Source organism: Staurois parvus, unplaced genomic scaffold (genome assembly GCF_062004578.1).
Source record: "Staurois parvus isolate SC_StPar_1 unplaced genomic scaffold, SC_StPar_1.0 ptg000019l, whole genome shotgun sequence".
Lineage (NCBI taxonomy): Eukaryota > Metazoa > Chordata > Amphibia > Anura > Ranidae > Staurois > Staurois parvus.
The window spans coordinates 13594263-13613799 of NW_028317815.1; the positions used below are offsets into that span (position 1 = coordinate 13594263).

General features: G+C 39.3%; 1 protein-coding gene across 8 annotated transcripts in view; it reads right to left on the reverse strand.

Annotated features, from left to right (window-relative positions):
• Window positions 1-19537, reverse strand: part of KIF21A (kinesin family member 21A) — a 208859-nt gene that overhangs the window by 71549 nt on the left and 117773 nt on the right. For all 8 annotated transcript variants that reach the window (XM_089684956.1, XM_089684992.1, XM_089684972.1 and 5 more), the window contains 8 exons: window positions 15935-16016; window positions 14223-14331; window positions 13365-13553; window positions 12445-12644; window positions 10312-10419; window positions 5923-5991; window positions 5640-5830; window positions 2135-2282 (listed from right to left, as the gene is read on the reverse strand). In XM_089684956.1, the coding sequence (XP_089541082.1) occupies window positions 2135-2282; window positions 5640-5830; window positions 5923-5991; window positions 10312-10419; window positions 12445-12644; window positions 13365-13553; window positions 14223-14331; window positions 15935-16016 (1096 nt within the window). The remainder of the gene's footprint in view (window positions 1-2134; window positions 2283-5639; window positions 5831-5922; window positions 5992-10311; window positions 10420-12444; window positions 12645-13364; window positions 13554-14222; window positions 14332-15934; window positions 16017-19537) is intronic.

The window sequence follows — 19537 nt, forward strand, 5'->3', positions numbered from 1 at the left end:
AAACTGTCCGCTATCAAACAGGTTGCGGGACTTAGTGTCCCCGCTGACTCCTGTCCTCCAGTGGGGAGTGCCATAGGTAAAAGCAGCATTGACAGGCTCTGGTGTGTGGCTGGCTGCCCTCCGAGCACTCGTTCAGTGGTGTGGATGGGGCGGTCGGTGTGGGATGTCCTCCACTCCATGGGCTCTCCTGCAGGGGTGGCTTTGTGGTGGGAAACAGGCCTGCGTTGTGTCTTCTGGGGGGGGGTGTTAGGGAGCATGGCTTTTGTGGGGCTGTCCAGGACTTTGTGCTTCACTTGGATTCTAGAGCGCAGGGAAGGATGGAGGAAACTCCAAGAGTCCCGGAACCCTGGGCTGGGGAGAGGAGCAAACTAAGGATGCGGGGTGGGGGAGCACAGGGCAATGTGGGCTAGTGGGGACCCCAAGCACCAGGATGCGGTTTCTGGTTGCCATGGCGAGCCCAGCTTAAAAAGGTAATTTCCACTATATTGGAAAAGAGAAACATGCTCTAAATTCCAAACACTGAGGCCCCATTCACATCTGGGTTACAGATGTTTTTCTCCTTCACTGATGTGCGTTAATGAGGCTGCACTGATGGGCACTGATAAGCAGCATTGATAGGCAGCACTGATATGCAACGATGGGCATTGATGGGTGACACTGCTGGGCACTGGCGGGTGGCACTACTAGGAACTGCTGGGCACTAATAGACACAGGTGAGTGGCACCGCTGAGCAGCACTGATCATCGGTGCCGATCTGTCCTCTGACAACTGCCGATTATCAGCAGTACTTTCCTCACGCTGTGACAGAGTGAGGAAAGTGCAGCCGATAATCGGCAACTGCATTTACCGGTGATCTGCTGTGTTGGACACCGCTGATCACGTGGTAAAAGGCCGCTGTGATTGGCCTTTTACCACATCACGTGATCAGCTGTGTCCATACGACACAACGATCATGGAGATTCCCGGGGGCGCGCATGAGGGTGCGTCCTGGGAGGACGCCATAGGATGCCTTCCCAGAACTGGAAGACCACGCTGTAGCCATCAATCAGCTATAGCGCAGTTGGCAAGTGGTTAAAAGAGAGAGGAGTGAACAGTCAAGGTTAGAACTTTTAGTGTAGTTTAACCTTGGGTTCCAGACCCTGACCCTAAGGTATTTAGTTTGGCTATCATTGAGGATGGAAGTCTATTTTTTGTGTATCATGGTTCCCATGAGGCAGTATTTGACCTCAGCAAACAGTATTGATGATTGTTTCCAGGCTCTAGTTAGGGTAAGGCAGGCCACCAGGAAAACATATCCCGCCAACATCCAATGAAATTTATTGAGATGAGAATGAGTCCCTGAAGGACAGCCTCCTGATCTGAAGTGGGTTTCATGACAAATTCATCATCAGGATTTCCATCTTAATCAGTGATGCACTTTCACAGCTGAGATTGAAGCTTATCACTCACAGCTCAAAAACATTTATGAGCTTCTTTGGTGAAGAGTTTCATTTTTTGGCCCGGATAGACTTCAATGGAAAAGCCTGAAAAATTTGAGCAATGTGCGTTTTTTGCACAATTTCTTGCCTCTTCTCAAAGCCTGAATATGCTTGAAAATATTAGAGAAACATGGGTACAAACACAAAATAAATAAATAAATAAATCCCAAAATCATTCACTCTCAATAGTGAATGGAGGCTTAAAGATCTCCTATAGAACACTTACATTGTCGATGGTGATAGAAATTAGGCATCTATGCCTGGCTGCCAGACTGACCCTCTAACAACATTCTGATCACTAACCTAAATCACATATAGAGTACAAATGTCTGACTGCATTTTAGAAGAAGGTAGAAAATGCAGACCTTAGTTTTCTTACAATACTTCTGGGTTTCTAAAATGTCGCATCAAAACAATCTTTCAAATTAACAGCTGAACAAGATTTTGAAAGACGTAGGTAAAAGGGTTACCTAGTGTTGCTACCTGGAAATAAAGAAATCAGCATCCCACTTATCTGTGAAATAGCTACTTACACAGGCAAGGTGGCATCATAGGGACTCCTATTTTATATTTCAAAATTCTGAAAATCCTTTTTACACTCTGTGTATTTCATTCTCATTACTTTGTGCCAGCAATTCTAAATGGAAGTATGTTACCTTCAGTAGTCGGTTCATGTCAGTTTCCATATTGGAGATGGTCATCCGCTGCATCACTATGTCTGTAATCCTTCGCTCCAGTGACTGCCACTTCTGTTTGGCTGCCTTTGAAGTGTAAATGCTTGATCCCTTCCTTTGATGTTTCCTTCTGAGAGTAAAACTAGTATGTAGTAACTATAATATTTTAGTGTTACAAAATATAATTCATTCTTCACACACACACAAATAAAATTCTACTAAAAAACCTGTACAATGCAGAGCTACATATTAATTAAGTTTAACTTACTGTAATTATCTAGACTGCTGTGATATTGCTATCCATCCTCCCACACCTACAGTTCTCAGCTGGGGATCATGAACATTTTGCAATAACTACTGTACCTTCATTAAAATAATTCCGCACTTAGCACAGTGTAATTAAAAATAAATAGCCTTCCTTCTAACATGGTTAATGAGACTGTTTCTTCAATTGCATAGAACTTGGCGAAATATATTACAGCTGAATATAATTCTACGTGCTTTAGGTTTTTTTCCATACTGAAAAAACATTTTTAGAGAGTCATAAGAGATGATGGTAATAACTGTGACTGTGTTTTTTTAAATGTATTAGCACGGATACAGAAGTCTAGGCACTGTTCAAGTGAAATATGTCAAATTTGCAGCTATATCAAGTAACTGTCAGCTCCTAAAGCATCTGAAATGGACAAATCTACTATTGCTCCCTCTGTATGAAATGGGTGTAATGTTGTTCACTGCGAACACATTAAATACATCAATTTCCAAATCAAAAGGAAACAAGCTAATATTAAAGAGGTTAATTTGACTCTGGTGAATACATTTTGAACCTGTCCGGGCCTCTCTTTGGTGTGGCATAGGATCTCGGAGGTGGCTTCTGCGATGGCAGGGGTTCCGGTGCATCTGACTGTGCAGTCCTGCCTACTGGCAGCCCATATTTCAGGAGTTCAGACTGAGGTTATGAGGCTAATCCATACCATTTGTATATCCACCCTATGAGCTATTGCCCTACACTGGAAGTCCTTCACAGTACCATTGGCTTCTGTTCTGCATAGCATTGATGCTGTGATGCTCATGGAGAGAATGAATTACACTTTACTGGATAAGATGCACTTATTTGATAGAAAATGGGAAATTTGGAAGACTCATAGGCATTTACTACATGATTAGGAAACACCCATGTTTGGATTGATTGAGTTACTCTGTCAGTAGCTGAATAATTCTGTATAGCTTTCTATTTATATTGCTCATGTACTTCAAGTTCTTTATTCTTTTTCTCTTTACCTTACATGATTGTACTTTCTGACATGCACATTTCAGTTGTGCCTTGTTTCTGTTTTTATATACTGTTTGAAGCTGTAATGCTACTTTACAGTCTATTTCTTGAAAAATAAAATCGTTTGTAAACAAAAAAGAGGTTAATTTGAGGACAGCTTTGAACTCAAAGGCATTAATTACTTGGAAAAATTTGCAAAAGGTTGATGTCATGATCTTAAAGAAACATTTTAATTTAGGCAAAGAGGGGTAGATATGATCTGCTAGCAGGCTCATGATTTTTATAGCTGAAATCCTATTATAAAGCAGCTTAAAAGAAGTGCTACTAAGCTCTGATTACTCCCACTCACTCAGATAAGCTCCACTATGTTATCAAATGGGAATCTGAAGTAGGCAACACCGTTGACCTTTTAAAATGAACAAAATCTGGATGAGCGCAGCCAAGTTCTCAACAAATGTCCTAGCCCAAGAAATTTCTCATTAAAAAGGATGAGTTCACCTTCAGGATGTAACAAGTTACGAACTGAATGCCCCCCACACCCCAGATCCCCCATTGTGACAGCTAGTGGGGGATCTTCTCCCGCTGTCAATTTTTTTTTTTTTTTTAAACGTGGCCGTGCGGGGCTCTGCCTGCCCAGGTACGTCACTCATTCACAGTATTCTGTGAATGAGAAAACTACAAGCCCCAGCAGCCATTGCAACTGTAGATCACACGCTGTGAGCGCCGTGGTAGTTTTTAAGTCTTCCTGTTAGAAAATATTAGATTCCCCGTACGAGGAAACAGATACAATGACAGGTCTACAAGAGACCTGCTTGGCATCAGCGATCTGCTGGTTGCTGGTGCAAAGCTTTACAGGTTCCCAAAACAAAAAATAATAATTGCACAATTTTTTCCCTGCAAAAAATGTGCATTTATTATTTTTTGCTGAAAGGTGAACTTGTCCTTTAAGTACTTTTTTGGGCATATGTAGCCTCAGAACGCACTGCAAAATTTGTACCTGGCACCTCCTGAATCATTTTTGAGGATGCACTTCCCTGGGCAACCTTTTCCACATTTGGCAAGAATGTCCCAAAGTTGTGAATTTGTGTCTACAAACTAAGGAAAGCATTAAATACTACACTTCTAATGCTCTCCTAAAGAGACCAGTTTCTAATCTATTTAAAACATGAGCACATGCCTGTTACCTGTTTATATTCCTAGCTACCAAACAAACTACTGTGGAAATTTGAAGGCAACTGACAGCATGCTTTGCGTCAAACAATGGATATGGGCACTATGGTTAAGGAGAAGATGATGGCTACTCTGAACGACACCCATTACGCCTTCCACAAAGCTTTGTCTCCTTGGTTGGACAACCATCAGATACCTAGAGTGGACTCTCAATACTTAACCCTATAAACTAGATCTCCTGCAGAAATTGAGCTCTTCTGGCCAGGTCACCTTTCAATCCTGCCTTATTGCCTTCCACTGTTCTGCTCCCTTTTTTGCCCACATTTCCTATCCTATTGTGGGCACCGGTGGTCCCCCCCTTCTTTGGCCTTCATCCTGCCTGAAAGACCACAACAGTATCACCCATATGGAGTTGAGCTTAGCAGTTCCTCTCACTCTTTCCCACAATGTAGCCAATCTCAAAGGATAAATTTCAACAACCATGGCGAGACCTGTTCTTTCATAAAATGACATCAATACAAGGTTGGCCAGCTCATGTGTCCTTTTTGTAACTTCCCCTGCTTATCCTACCTCCCTTGACTTTCCTTTCTTATCTATCTGAAATTACCACTTGTATCTTGACATAACTTGAGTATAACGCAAATCAAACTAAACTGCTCTCTACTGCTTTTGTATTAAACTCCTTTGCAACTGCTATATTGATGTTGTATCACAGTTCAAAATTCCTTATGAATAATTATTCCTTGGAAAAACCTAAAAAAAAGATCAAGCTGTAGGAAAGTGTTAAAGTATTGCTAAAAACAGGAAATCAAATATGATACCATGGTATTCTAATTGACAGAGAAATCCCCAGTGAAGTCTCATTTGTAAATAATGTGTTGCTGTAGCACTTTTACCCACACTGTTTGACAACTACTATAATGAGGTTTTAATTTTAAAAAGTACAGAAATTTGTTTTTGGCTTTTTTTTTTATTTAATCATTATCAGAAATCTGTAAACAAGAAATCGTTATCAAAGGTATGATAAAATCAGGATATATTTACCTTGAACCATTAAAAGTGTTAGAAGTTGCAGGCTGGACTCTAGCTATGGGAATTCGAGGTCTCTGCTGTCCTCCAATTCTCTCATGCTCATCTACATGATCAGAAACTGGTTCTGGTAAGCTGATTTTACGGCTTGCCCTCCCAGCTACTTTATCAGACATTGGTTTTACTTGTCGCCGAAGTGCAGTAACCTGTGAATGAGGGATGCAAATTACAGTAAAAAACTGAAATCAATGTATTGCCTCAAATAATGTATTATGCCTATAAACATGTCTTTGTTTACCTCCTCAGTTTTCCGCCGTAAGACTACTTCTTGCTGTCTTTTCTGTGCCTCCAGAAGCCGCAACTGACCCTGAAAAGTATATCAACTATTACAGTTAATGGCATGACATGGTTAGTCATTTCTTATCAATGCTACATTAAAAGAACACCTGTCATAAAAGTTACAACGACTGCCAGTACTAGAATCCTCCTAAAATTGCTAAATCCTAGCTGTGTTCAGCTTTAATACTTTAAAGTCACAGATTGAAGCATGCATGCTGTAAATAACAGTTAGGATTCCTGACCCCTACATTTGTCCTAAGTCAGTGACTCAAACAACATTGAAGCCAAAACTTCAGTAAGATAGCCAAGGTTCCTAAAGGAGAGATCAGCAGTGTAAATCTGTATAATTCTTGCAGGAAAGGTATACTTTAAAATTCATGGCAAAATTTAAGATATTGAAAAAATGTAGTACATCTGAGCAATGCATGCACATTTCCCCATGTTTTATCCATTTTAAGACCCTAGGCTTTATGCACATTTGAGTTTAGGAGCTTTTAGCATTTTTTTACCAAAGCTCCTAAACTCAACTCCATAAAAGCCTAGGTGTCCACATACACATAGTCTTTTAGCAGAGTTTAGGAGCTGTCGTGTTTAGGTGAGGTTAAACCTCCCTCTCCTGAACGCAGATAAATCACGTTTAGGATAGGAACATGAGAAAAATACAGCAAAAACATGGTACCACGGTTACATGCGGTTTTTCTACAGTCTGAGTAGACTAGTGTATATGTGGACTTACTGAAAAGAAAAGACAAATAATGCACCAGCCCTGCCCAGTTATTCTCAACCACAGAATCCTGCCCCTTGTTATTTAGTTCAGAGGACACAGGAGTGTACAGGACACAAGAAAATTGTCAACTGCATGGAACACAAGGCCACTCTGAATTCCTAACTGAACAAAAATTATTTTTGTGGACTTAACAAATAAAACAAAAGCTATAAATGGTACATCTAACAGACCAATAAGTAAATAAGAGTCATTACTACAATTTACATAAACCTTGAAGCTAAATTAAAACCATGTTTAAGCAATTTTTCCAGAAAAATGCTATTATTAAGTGTATATCAAGCCTGTTTCTTCTTTATTTAAAGGGAAGGGTTAGAACTTCTGTTAGATTTTCTACTGCTATCCTTGACTTCATTTTAGACATTTTTCCTAAACTGCCTTTAACAACAGTATTATTCAGACAGGATGTTACGCTGTGTCTAGAGCTGTTCACTAAAAGTGTTTAAAGGAGAAGTCCAACTCAAAAAAAAAAACAAATAATAATAATAATAATAATAACAACAATAAATGCAAATTATTTTGCAGGTTAAAAAAAAAAAAAAAGTGTTTTGTTTTTTTTTGTTAACTGCAGTCTTAAAGGCATTGCACCCACAAACAGGGGTTGGAACATGTTATATGTACCACCGTAAATATGGGTGTGAATATGAAACATGTTCCAAAGGTGAACTTAGTTTTTAACCACTTCCTCGCCAGGCCTATTTTGACATCTCTCATGTATATGTAAAAATGTGCATGTTTTTGCTAAAAAATTACTCAGAACCCCCAAACACATTATTTGCACATCCATTTTTAAAACACAACATTTTCAGGAAAAAGTACACTTAAAGTGGTTGCAAAAGCTGAAGGTTTTTTTACCTTAATGTATTCTCTACATTAAGGTAGAAAACCTTAAATGCTCAGCTGATATGGATTCACAAATATGAGTCATGGCCAAGAAGGAACAGTTATACTAGGTAACTCAAACTGGGACCCAAGTAGGGAATCCAAATGATAGTGAAATCTTTAAAAGCCAAGAAAATAGTGATATTTTGGTTAAGTGCATTACTGGAGCATCTACAGGAGGCAGAGACCACTTATTAGTATAGTCCCTTTCAAAGGAAAAAATATATTATACACTATCAAGAGAAAGGTTTTATACACTGAGGTTACTGGAAAGGTCTTTGGAGCAACAGCTCTAAAAGGCCCTATGGCTGGAGAAGGCTCTTAGGGAGAATGCTGTGAAGGCTCTGAATCTGAATCAGAGATGGTAATAGAGACTCAGACACACTTAGGAGGTGGAGATCCAGTAGTGTCATCACTGGATACTGTTGTGAAATGTGGCTGAGCAAGCTTAAGGTCTTGCATGTGGGAGGTCTCAGCCTCATGATTCAGAGCTGTATAAAACTCCAATGAGGATGACCTTTAACTAATAGGGGTTCTAGGATTTGTGTTTATCAGCTATTAGCCCCTTTCTAGGGAAATTAAAAAAAATAAATCTCCCCTAGAAACAATGGAAGAGTATGGGCTGAGGTCACCGATTGCAGCAAGACTGTTCTTTGTGCATCTTTAAAAAAGACATGCTGCACATACATAATGAAAACAACTAGGCCCAAAGTGAGGCTGTATTTGCAAACCTGGCCAACTGATGCTGATGAGAGTTTCAGGTGGCTGGAGGAGATGATCAAGCCCCTGCAGGCAAGTGCTGGAACAGAACCTGAAACCTGATGATCCTCAAGGTGTCTCAGAAGAGCAGAAACAAGAAGGTGCTTCCTCAAAGCTAAATGGCAAGAAAAGGAACGTGGAGCAAACATGCATGCAACACTGCACCTAGAGAGTGCCATCAATGATCAGCAACTGCAACCTTAACCGCCACTGGCAGTGGATGGAATTTTAAAAATGGTGACCAATGCTACCAACAGCAAGGCAGATTCCAGTGCTTCCGCCTCACTCAGTGTTTTTGAGTTCTTACAGGCTGGGTCACAACAGAGGCCATGCCATGGATCTAGGACTGGCGAGTGCTCTGTGGCTAACCTTTACACGAAGGTCTAGAAAGAACCACAGAAGCCAGTACCCAAAGGTCACATTCAGACAAGCCTGCATCATTTGATACAGCCAGTTTCACATATGATTATTAATCCCTAATCCACTTCAGGGGGGGGGGGGGGGGGATTTACTCACTGCAGAATTCTTCATAGATTGTGTTATGCCAGAGGCTGTGCCATTGGCCCTGGAACTGAAGAGGGAACCCTGCAGCTAACACAATACACAGAGGTCTGAAAAAGGCCACAATGCAGATGGAAGGAGACTGGGTTATACAGGTGCTGGCAGTTAAGCACAACACAAATGAAACAAAACCTTTCAACCACATTTTTGACTGCCCACCCAGTATCCTACTCTCACAACAGACAGTCACAAAATCAAGACCTTTTACTGGAAATATTTCTAAATAGGACAATGCATAATGGATACAAATAGCCAGCAAATGAATACTGGCATATTGGACCTTTCCTGGAGCACCAAACACCCACAAACGGGGTACCTTGCCTGGAATATGGGGCTGTGACTATAGCCACGACAAGAATTTAAAGCCAGCTATAGATGGTTCGAATGGTTCAACAGGGTCCGGCCGAGATTCAAACCATCTATGAGCAGACTGATTGTACCCAAACTGATTGTTGTATGACTTGGGCACAACCAACCTGCCAGATTTTTCATGCTTTTATTGCCAGTGACGATAGCCACTAGCAATTATCACTGCGTTCTCAGAACAAAATAGCGCCACAGGAGGGATTCCCCCATCAACAATGTGTTGATGGGGGAATTGAGTAATTTTTAAAAAATCACATCATCTATGGCCGGCTTTTAGCTGGAATATTTCTTGATCTTTAACTGGTGTTGAAAAACTTTTTATACTTTGTAACAGCTTAATTTCAAATTTTTCCTTTGATGTGAAATAGTGGTATAGTGATGCAGTAATTTGCTTTTAATAGTATGTAGTAGTAATGTTTTTATACTTTCCAAATGTGTTAGTAAATGTAATAGTTTTTATTGTGCATATGAATGGTTAAATGTTTTTTTTAGAAACATGAATGTTTCAGTACTGTTCTGTTAGGCCAGAAGGCAAAACCTGGGTTGGAAAGCAGACCGTTTTACTAAATGAGATGTATTTTTATTCTGAAGTTCAGTGAACGCTGAACTTTAGTAAAAGGAATTCTTCTGACGCTTGCCTGGGTAAGTGGCGCTTACCTGGGTAATTTTGCCAGTTTTCAAGCGCTACATAAAATAGTCAACAATATTACTCTGTGCTTAATGTAATAACATGTTTTTTCCTCTTAGAAATGTCCTTTGCTTGCACAGAATGGAAAAATAAGAAGCTTATTACTTTTGCCTATTCAGATGCTGGTTGATACCTCTCATGCCTGATTACATGCACTGTAGCCAGTATTTTGTGGTGAATACTCACACTGTATGTTTCTTTCAAAATGAAAACAAAGAAAAAAAAAATTACACTGTAAATTCATTACTATACAAATTCAAACGTGAAACATTTACCTACAGTATTGCATTTTAAGTCACTTAACTTACATCTCGTTTGCGTTGATCTTTTTTAAGCTGTGCAATTTCACGGGATCTACGAGATTCAACCATTCTGGCCTTTTCTTGCTCTTCCTTCATTTGTTTCATGAGACGAACCTGAATTAATACAGTAAAATTAACAACCCATTAAACTGAAATAAAATTCAAAAAAGCAACACTAGTAAATGTTTTTTTTTCCTATTTAAATTAAAGCAATAAGCCATTGTAAGATGGAAACAGAGAAATTGCGCAAGGGACTTTGCATGGCACACAGACTACATTTAAATATCACATTCTTTATTGTTATTGTTAGAAAAAAAAAAAGACACATTAAAAATATTCCACTGAATCAATATACATAACAAATCAAGTTTATAATGTATATGCAAGTAAAAATGCAACATCTATATTATCCCACGAGTTGCAGAACACAAGCTCTCTATAAAATATCTCAACGTGTTTCATGAAGCACTTCTACAGGAGATAACAAGGCTTGTAGTTAAAGTATATGTATCGGTATCTGAGGAGAGACCAGGTCATTATAAAGAGAAAAAACAGAATGTCAAAAAACTTACCACCAAATTAATCCATATCACAAAACTTTTATAGAAACAATAAAAGGGCTGAAAGACAGCCCTAGAAAACAGATGGGGACTGGAAGACACCCTACCAGCAAAGACCGTCCTGGCCAAGAGCTGTGACTAGAACTGGATCAATACCCTAAGGCAGGGGTGTCCAAACTTTTTTCAAAGAGGGCCAGATTGGATGAAGTGAACATGGTGGAGGGCCGAACATTTTTCCGAACATTCTTTGAACCATTACAATTAAATGCAAATAAATTATTTTATGCCAAGTTAATTGCAAACGACATACTTTTCATTTCATAACATTAATATCAACTGACAGCTGAGTTTTCACAATGTATTGAAAATTAATTTTAAAAAAAACTTACCTGCACTAATGTGAAGGGTGAAAAAGGTAGCTGGAGCTGAAGTCTCTGCTCGGCAGCCGGGAGGGGAAGAGAAACACATTTCACGCTGGAAGCCCGGCCCTGACGTCACCGCCCTCTGTCGCTCACGCATGCGCACTGCTCTCAAGCAGAAGACTGTCTGCCACAGAAGGGAGGGCCGTGCGGCAGCCGCATTTACACAGACCAGGGAGAACGCGCCGCAGTCAGGCATGCGCACTGCCCTCTGCTCTCAAGCAGAAGACTGTCTGCCATAGAAGGGAGGGCCATGGGAGGACCACATTACACAGAGCAGGGAGGGCTGTTGGAGGGCCGTATTAAACCGACCCCCGAGCCGTAAATGGCCCGCGGGCCGGACTTTGGACATGCCTGCCCTAAGGGAATGCAGTGGGTGATATGGATTGATTTGGTAGTAAGTCTTTAGATTTTGTGGGTGTTTTTTTCCTTTATTTAAAACAACCTGGTCTCTCCTCAGATACCATTCCATATACTATATCTACAGGTCTTGTTATCTCCTGAAGAAGTGAATGCTGCTTCACGAAACGAGTCAAGGTGTCTGGAGAGCTTGTATTAAGCAACTCATGGATCATGTAAATTTAGCATTTTTACTTCCATATACATTATAAACTTGATTTATTATGTATATTAATTCTCTGGAACATTTTGAATATGTCTAATAATAACAATAATAATAAAAAAAAAAGAAAGTGATGTTTTTGAAATATAGCCATGGGCCTTGGGCAATTTCTCTTTTTTTTTTTAAATACTACTGTATTGGGGACAGCGCCACACTTTGACACACTCACTACTGCCTCTTACCATTTTATTGTACAGAATGCTCTTCCTGCATATCTATCAGCTTTCAAGAAAGAGGGCCCAGACAATAAGGCTGCGGTCACACGCAAGCTTTTTCATAACAGTAATTTCATACTTACAATTCGAAAAGCAGTATGCGTGGATCAAGGCATTTCATGCAGACTTTCACACCAAGAGCATGTAGAAATGATCACCAAAGTCATCATTTTCAACTAGGACACTCACATAAAGATCTCATATGAAAAGCACTTGTGTAACTTCGCCAAGAGGAAAGAGCCTGTAGCGATCATTTCAAAAATATAGCCATCCCTCTGCATCCCTGTACTACATCCAGGTGGTGCTGCTCCTGTCTCCATTACCTTTGTCTTCTTCATTTCGACAACCTCTTGTTGCAATTTCTTCATCTGCTTTTCATATTGTGACTGGTTTTTCAGCAATCGTGCATGTTCTTTTTGGGCAGTCTGCAGTTTCTGGAGCTCCTTATTCATCGTTTGTAGCTTCTTCTCATACTCGGTTTTGATTTTCTTGGTTTTCTCTTCAGTGCATGTTTCCATGGAGCCTAATATAATATATTACAGTGATAAGTACAAATGAAGGGGAGAAAAAGCAAAAAAAAAAAAAAACACACACAACACCGAGGGACAATATTCATATTTTTATATTGAAGGCATGCAGATGGGTGACTTTTGTCCCTACAAGAAATAAAAAGTGGTCCCATTCCTTGATGAGAAGGGAATTTACCAATAGCAAAATACACATGCATTACCTGCCTATGTGGACACTGCATGTACTTGTAGGGGTATATCAACTCTGAATGATCACATCAGTTAATCCAATCACATGCAGTAAATGGTGAGCATATTTTTTTTAAACAACTGTTTCATTAGCATGTACACAGTTATTGCCAGAGTGTGCATGGTAAAGTCTATAAAATAAAAAAAAATAAAAAAAAAAGGGAAGAGATATATGACATCGATACAGCTGCCTTTATTTCATCAATCCATCTAGGAAGATCTATAAATTCCCCTGGAATTAATTAGCTGGAATTATCTGCTGTTACTTAGACCAAACAACCTTCAAATATCTATGAATGTCTTTATTACCAAAAAAAAAAAAAAAAATGCAGAACACATTTTAACACAGGGAAAGTTTATTTTTTAACAGTGTGCATGGTACTACCCATAATTTAAAGTTACTTTTTTTTACTGAGGTGCCATCATCAATTTCAGGTTTTTGATGATAACAGGTATTCTTTAAATGCTAAGAATGTGTTTATTACCCATGTTTTGAAGCACACGATCCCTTTCAAGCTGTGTGTCTCGAATTTTATGCTGCAGTGTCATCAGCTTCTCCTCGTATTGCTGCTTAAGTGTATGCAGCCTTCTCTGACTGTTCTCTAGCTCATCGATAAGCTTCTGCTTGATTGCAATCTCACAGGTAATGTTGGCCAGATCTGCTTGGTAGTTTTCTTAAAATAGCATTGGTAAAATATTATGAAACCCAAATAGAAATAATTGTCAGGTATTATTTGAAACAAGATAGAAAAAGGCGTAATAAAGCACTACATTACCCTATAGAAGAAACATCAGTGTAACTGGATTGCAACAAGCCAAACAGTTATTACATTTCATACACATATTTAAAGAATAAGGTCGCCTTTTTTTTTTACACTTTTTTTGCAGGCAACAAAATATACATTTATTATTTTTGGCTGCAGGAGTCTGTAAAGCATTGCACCAGCAATCAGATCGCTGGTGCCATGCAGGTCTCCTGCATATCTGGCAGTATATCTGCTTGCCCCTGCATCCCATACGAGCAAGCAGATACACTCTGACAGGAAAAATCAATTAACTACCACAGCGCTCACAGAGCTGTGGTAGTTCATTGAGAACTACAAGCTGACAGCTGCTAAGGCTGTTGGGACTTGTAGTTCTCATTCACAGTGGACTTTTTTAAATGCAATACAGCTAGCGGGGCGAGTAGCTGTCAAAGTGGGGAAGCAGGGAGGAGCAGGGGCCAGTCCTTTCATAACATGTTATATGTTACACCCTAAATAGGGGTGTAACATGTTATGAAAGGTGAACTTATCCTTTTATCTTCTAAATTACTACAAACAGCAAGGTGCAAAAAAGAATACCTTTTTCATCTAGTTCTGAATCCGATTCGTCTGAGCTCTCTGCAACATCAGCATCTTCCTCATCTTCATCCTCTTCCTCATCTTCTTCTTCATGATCACTACCTTCTTCCTAAAAAAAAAAAAAAACCTGTCAGTTTTACTACCAAGGGCAAACATTTGTAAAATCTGTAAAAAAGAAGAAATCAGATGGTGAGTGGAGGAGGGAGTTTTAGTCCAGCCTCCCAATCAGAGTGCCATCTGCAGTCATCAGGATTGCCTCAGCATCCTGGTTGAGAAAGGCTGTGATCGCGCTCCCATTGTGCTAATGCACTATTCAGAACTGAGCCTGGTGGAGCTCCAAACTGTACATTGGCACATTGGGAGCGTGATCAGAGGTACATTGACATGCACAGCAGTGGAAGGGGGAGGCATCTTCCTGAGTCTTGACCTGCTCCGCTTTCTTCCTACAGTGCACTACTAAACAAACAGTTCACTCAGCAGAACGGGTGCAGGCACAGCATAACTGCAATCTTTTTAAAAGGCTATATGTATGTGTGTGTATGCGCAAGTTTATGTAAGCACTTGCATATGTACATGTGTTTACAGTATATGCATGTGTGTATGTACACCGTGTGCACAATTATTAAGCAAGTTGTATTTTTGAGGATTAGTTTCATTACTGAACAGCTACAGTGCTCTCCAAAATGTTAATAAACCTCAAACCTGTTTTGTGCAAACATGTTGCGTAATATTGCTTCATTCTGGAACCCAATATGTAACAGTGAGTTATGGTCTGAACATTACACATACAGTGCTCAGCATAAATGAGTACACCCCTTTTGAAAAGTAAGATTTTAGTCAATATCTCAATGAACAATTTCAACAAATTTTGACAAAACTGAGTTTCATAGAACATTTGTTTAGCTCATTACATGAAAGTAAGGTTCTTAATATAACTTGGATTAGAAAAACTTCAGTTTTACCCAAATTAGTTGAGGCAAAAATGAATACATCCCACAACAAAAACTACTACATCTAGTATTTTGTATGACCTCCATGATTTGTAAGGACAGCACCAAGTCTTCTAAGAATGGAATGAACATGTTGGCAACATATTGCAACGTCTCTTTTTCCATTCTTCAAGAACGGCCTGTTTTAGAGCCTGAATACTGGATGGAGAGTGATGTTCAACTTGTCTTCAGAATTCCCCATAGGTGTTCAATTGGGTTCAGATCAGGAGACATACTTGGCTACTGAATCACCTTCACCCGGTTCTTCTTCAGGCATGCAACAGTGGCCTTAGATGTGTGTTTTGGATCATTGTCATGCTGGAAAAGTGCATGACAATCAAGGGCATGGAGTGATGGTAGCATCTTCCCTTTCAATATAGAGCAGTACATCTGTGAATTCATGATGCCATCAATGAAATGCAGTTCCCCAACACCAGCAGCACTCGTGCAGCCCCACAGAAGGACACTCCCACCACCATGTTTCACTGTAGGCACCTTCTTCTTTGTACTCCTCACACAGGTAACCACACCTACAGTAGTGTTAATGGGCCTTAACTGAACATCATTGGTCCTGAACATATACAGTATATTGTTACATATTTCATTATATAATTAAAATATGTACAAAACACTACATATTCCCTTTACACAAAAATGAAGCAGTAAACATAGCACACACACAGAAACTGTTATGCAGCAGAGACAAACCTCTCCCAAACTTACATTATCTATTTCATTGGTTTCTTTTTCTGTAGAGCCTCTCTCTTCTGACTTTTCACCATCCCCATATTCATCTTTGACAGTACTAGAAAGTAACAAAAACAGAAAATGCCCAGTTAAACACTGTAACCAAGTACATGCTTCAGCTTTGTGCCAAGACAACAAAACCAAATTGGAAATGTGATGGTCATGTAGCCTTAGGCATTATACAGCTAATTTCCACTTGCAATTTTAGGTGGCCTTTTCAAGCACAAACAGCATCAGTATCACAATTTAATACTTTTACTTTTTCCCCAAATCAAAAGTATTTTATGCTACAAGCCAATTGCAATAATCTACATAAAAGCAAGATACTTCCCTGAATGAATATCCGAGGCAGTTTAGTAACATAACTTATGTTTACAAGTATTCTGTTTTAATTCAGTAAATATGCATTTAACTAAATATAGTATGGGGAAATAACTGACAAAGTCAGCTTTTGGCATAGCTAAAATTCTAGGCATAGATTTATGGCTTTGACATTACTAATCTCTTGGACATAAATTTTGTTTAAAAAAGGCATGAGTAAAATAATAAATAAATTAATAATAATTGTAATACACACATATATACACACAATCTCCAGAGCTATATACTGAAAGAAAGCGCTCGCCTTAGTCCTACCTAACAGTGCATGTCATATTTGATGCATGGCTGCAAAATTTGCAATGTGCAGAACCATGACTACAAAGGGAATGCCCATCCTAAATTTACCCAGTACAAATCCAGGATTTAAAGAAACTTATTATCGGATACTTGAAAGCATTGTAGTTTGCAAGTGGGAACAAGCCTCTTTACACTGTTAACAAGAACATGTCCAACCAAGTAAAGTTCAATCTCTCTAAAACAGAAATAAATTTGATGAAGCATCACTTTGACAAGAAACATGTTACATGTTCTTCTACTTCACAGTATCTATATTTTAACTGCATGTTTCTTTGTCACTAGACACTTCATAACAATGGTAAAGGATGGAACCATGGAACAAATTTGACAGGACTACAAAGAAAGAAAAACAGAGTGCCAAGTAAATATACTGTAAAAGCTGTGTCCTAGAAAGAAGCAAGTCAAATAAAAGCCATTAGATTAAGGATTTATGAGGATGGCAAAGAAACTGATTGGCTTAGTGCATATTGCATAAAATACCGTCCATAATACATTAGGAGCAGATATTCTGGTGAAACTGAGCATTACATTATGTATTAAAACATGCCCTAAAAGCCTATTCCCACTCATGTGCACAGTCTCACGTATGTGTAGCTTTGAACAGGCCTGCTAATCTTCTATCAACCCTGAATGTGCATCCACTGACCAAAAAACACACCTGAAATAATACGCTCTGCATGTGAATGTGCTTTGAGGGGTGCCAGTAAAAATGAGCAAAGCCCCATGCTGTACACAGTGTTATGCTACAACAAGCGCACAGAAGTGTGAATGGGCCCCAAGATAGCATAGAGTTCATTACAGCAGTTAAGATTTTTTCGGGTGGTCATACACATACTGTTTTTCAGACACTGCATTTGCTACTCAAGATCAATTGCTGACTATTTAAGTGTAAATTACACAAAAATACTCAGACATATGACTAGTTAAATGAATAAACTGGTCTAAAAAGCAATAAATAGAATAAATGTATCTTGGTACAATGTTACTTCTGTTATAGGGATGCGGAAAGGAAGGGAGTGCTTCAGCATCAAATGAGGGTGTGCTTCCAGATGACCAGATTGCTGTCAAAAGGGGATGGGGTATGCTGATGCACTAAATCACTGTCTGGGGTTGGTCGACAGCACCTGCAGTGTAGGAGAGCTCCTTTTCCTGCACAGCATAAAAACGCACTGCCCTCCGCAGTTGCGCCCGGGTGTTATTAAATCTAAATGGCAGCCCCACTCATCTAGCAAATGCAGGTGCATTCACGACCACCAAAACTGAATGATATTGCAGTACATGCAGTTAAGTGCAACATATTTTTAAAAATATCATGCTTTCAGTACTTTTAAGTGTTCCCATGCATTTGAAAAACCATAGAAATTATTGAGCTATCCTAAATACGCTGCAAGGGAATGCGCACGCTTGGTTGCACGTTTACGATTGAACTAAAGTTGGTTTGTTAAAAAAAAGCCTGACAATACTTTTTTATGGCAGAAAGGAATGTGTGCATGTCTTCTGTTATAGATGCTTCTACTTGCCCACAATTTTCTGTAAATGTACACTGAGCCACGCATGAGCAGCTCAGTGTACAGTCTCAACTTGATTCTTTGCTGAGAAAAAGTAACTTGCATGGGCAGGAATTGAGCCATCTTGGTGGAAGAGATGGCCACAGAAGGAAGTGCAGACAACGCAGCACTGGAGGAGATCACTTTGCTAGGAGAGTGTCATAAACAGCAATAATACTGTGCATATTTGCACATTATGGCAAAAAGTCCTTGAGGGCCCAATATTTGTCATTTGGTCTTGAGGTTTAGCTCTGTGTTAAGTACCGAACAGATATGTTGTGCTCCCTGTAGTACCTGACTCAACAAAAACTCCGAAATCTTTAGTTGAAAAACATTCAAGTGTAGTACCACCCTTATAACCTACTATGGAAACATGACTGTGCAATAAGGGCCTATGGAAAAAAACAAATGTAACTGTAGTTCAAGCAAGCACAGACAGTGTAGCTCTGAATATACCTTGTATGCAGCCATTCAGCTCAGCAAAATTTTCATGCCAGGGAGCTCTCAGCAGGAATGTGTGGCATGCAATTCTTTTTGCCAATCATACATATAAAGCTTTAGAGCACGAGTACAGAAAATGGGCCCTGTTGTAGCTTAGAGAGATGGTTAAATGCCACTCACTGTTGAAGGTAAAGTTGTTATATTTTGGTCTAGATATACTGGGGTACATTTTTAAAGCAGTCTATCTAATATTCACCAAATATTTACCACAGGTGAATCATTCATGGTGCATGTGTTTTGAATGACAATGATTGATTCGTTGCCAGTAAATGTTTGGCAAAAGTCATTTCCAAAGCCATATAAATATACCCCAATGTGTTGATTAAGATCACCATCCAATATCTGCACCCAACGCATTTTAATTCAGAGAAAAAAAAATATGACTGTGTTCATCAAGAATAGGGATGTATTTTGTGCATAGTGACTCCTGGCCATTGCAGCAGGCCCCACTTTACAATGCACAGAATATCCCTAATAAGGTGTAGTAAATCCAGCTGTTTTATGAATTTCAAGTGTATTCTTCAGTTAAATCTTTTACACCAGCTACTACCAGCCAACCTATTTTAATACCGGCTTATATTTGCCAGCAAGACATTTCATACAGTAAAATTATGCATTGAGCATTTTTCAAATGTTTACAGAGGCATGTAGAATACATTTGCCAACTTTCAGTTTTTCTACAGTTTTGTGAGAATAAACGTGAACATGGGGATCCTGAAGCTCTAGGAAGATCACTGCCATAAGACAAGTTTGATGGAACTGAATGGGTCTTATAAGAGTACGAAGTATCCAACATATTCGCTGTTAATAGAAACTTAATACTCCAATCAGTAGCTGGTCTTTAGGCCGGTGG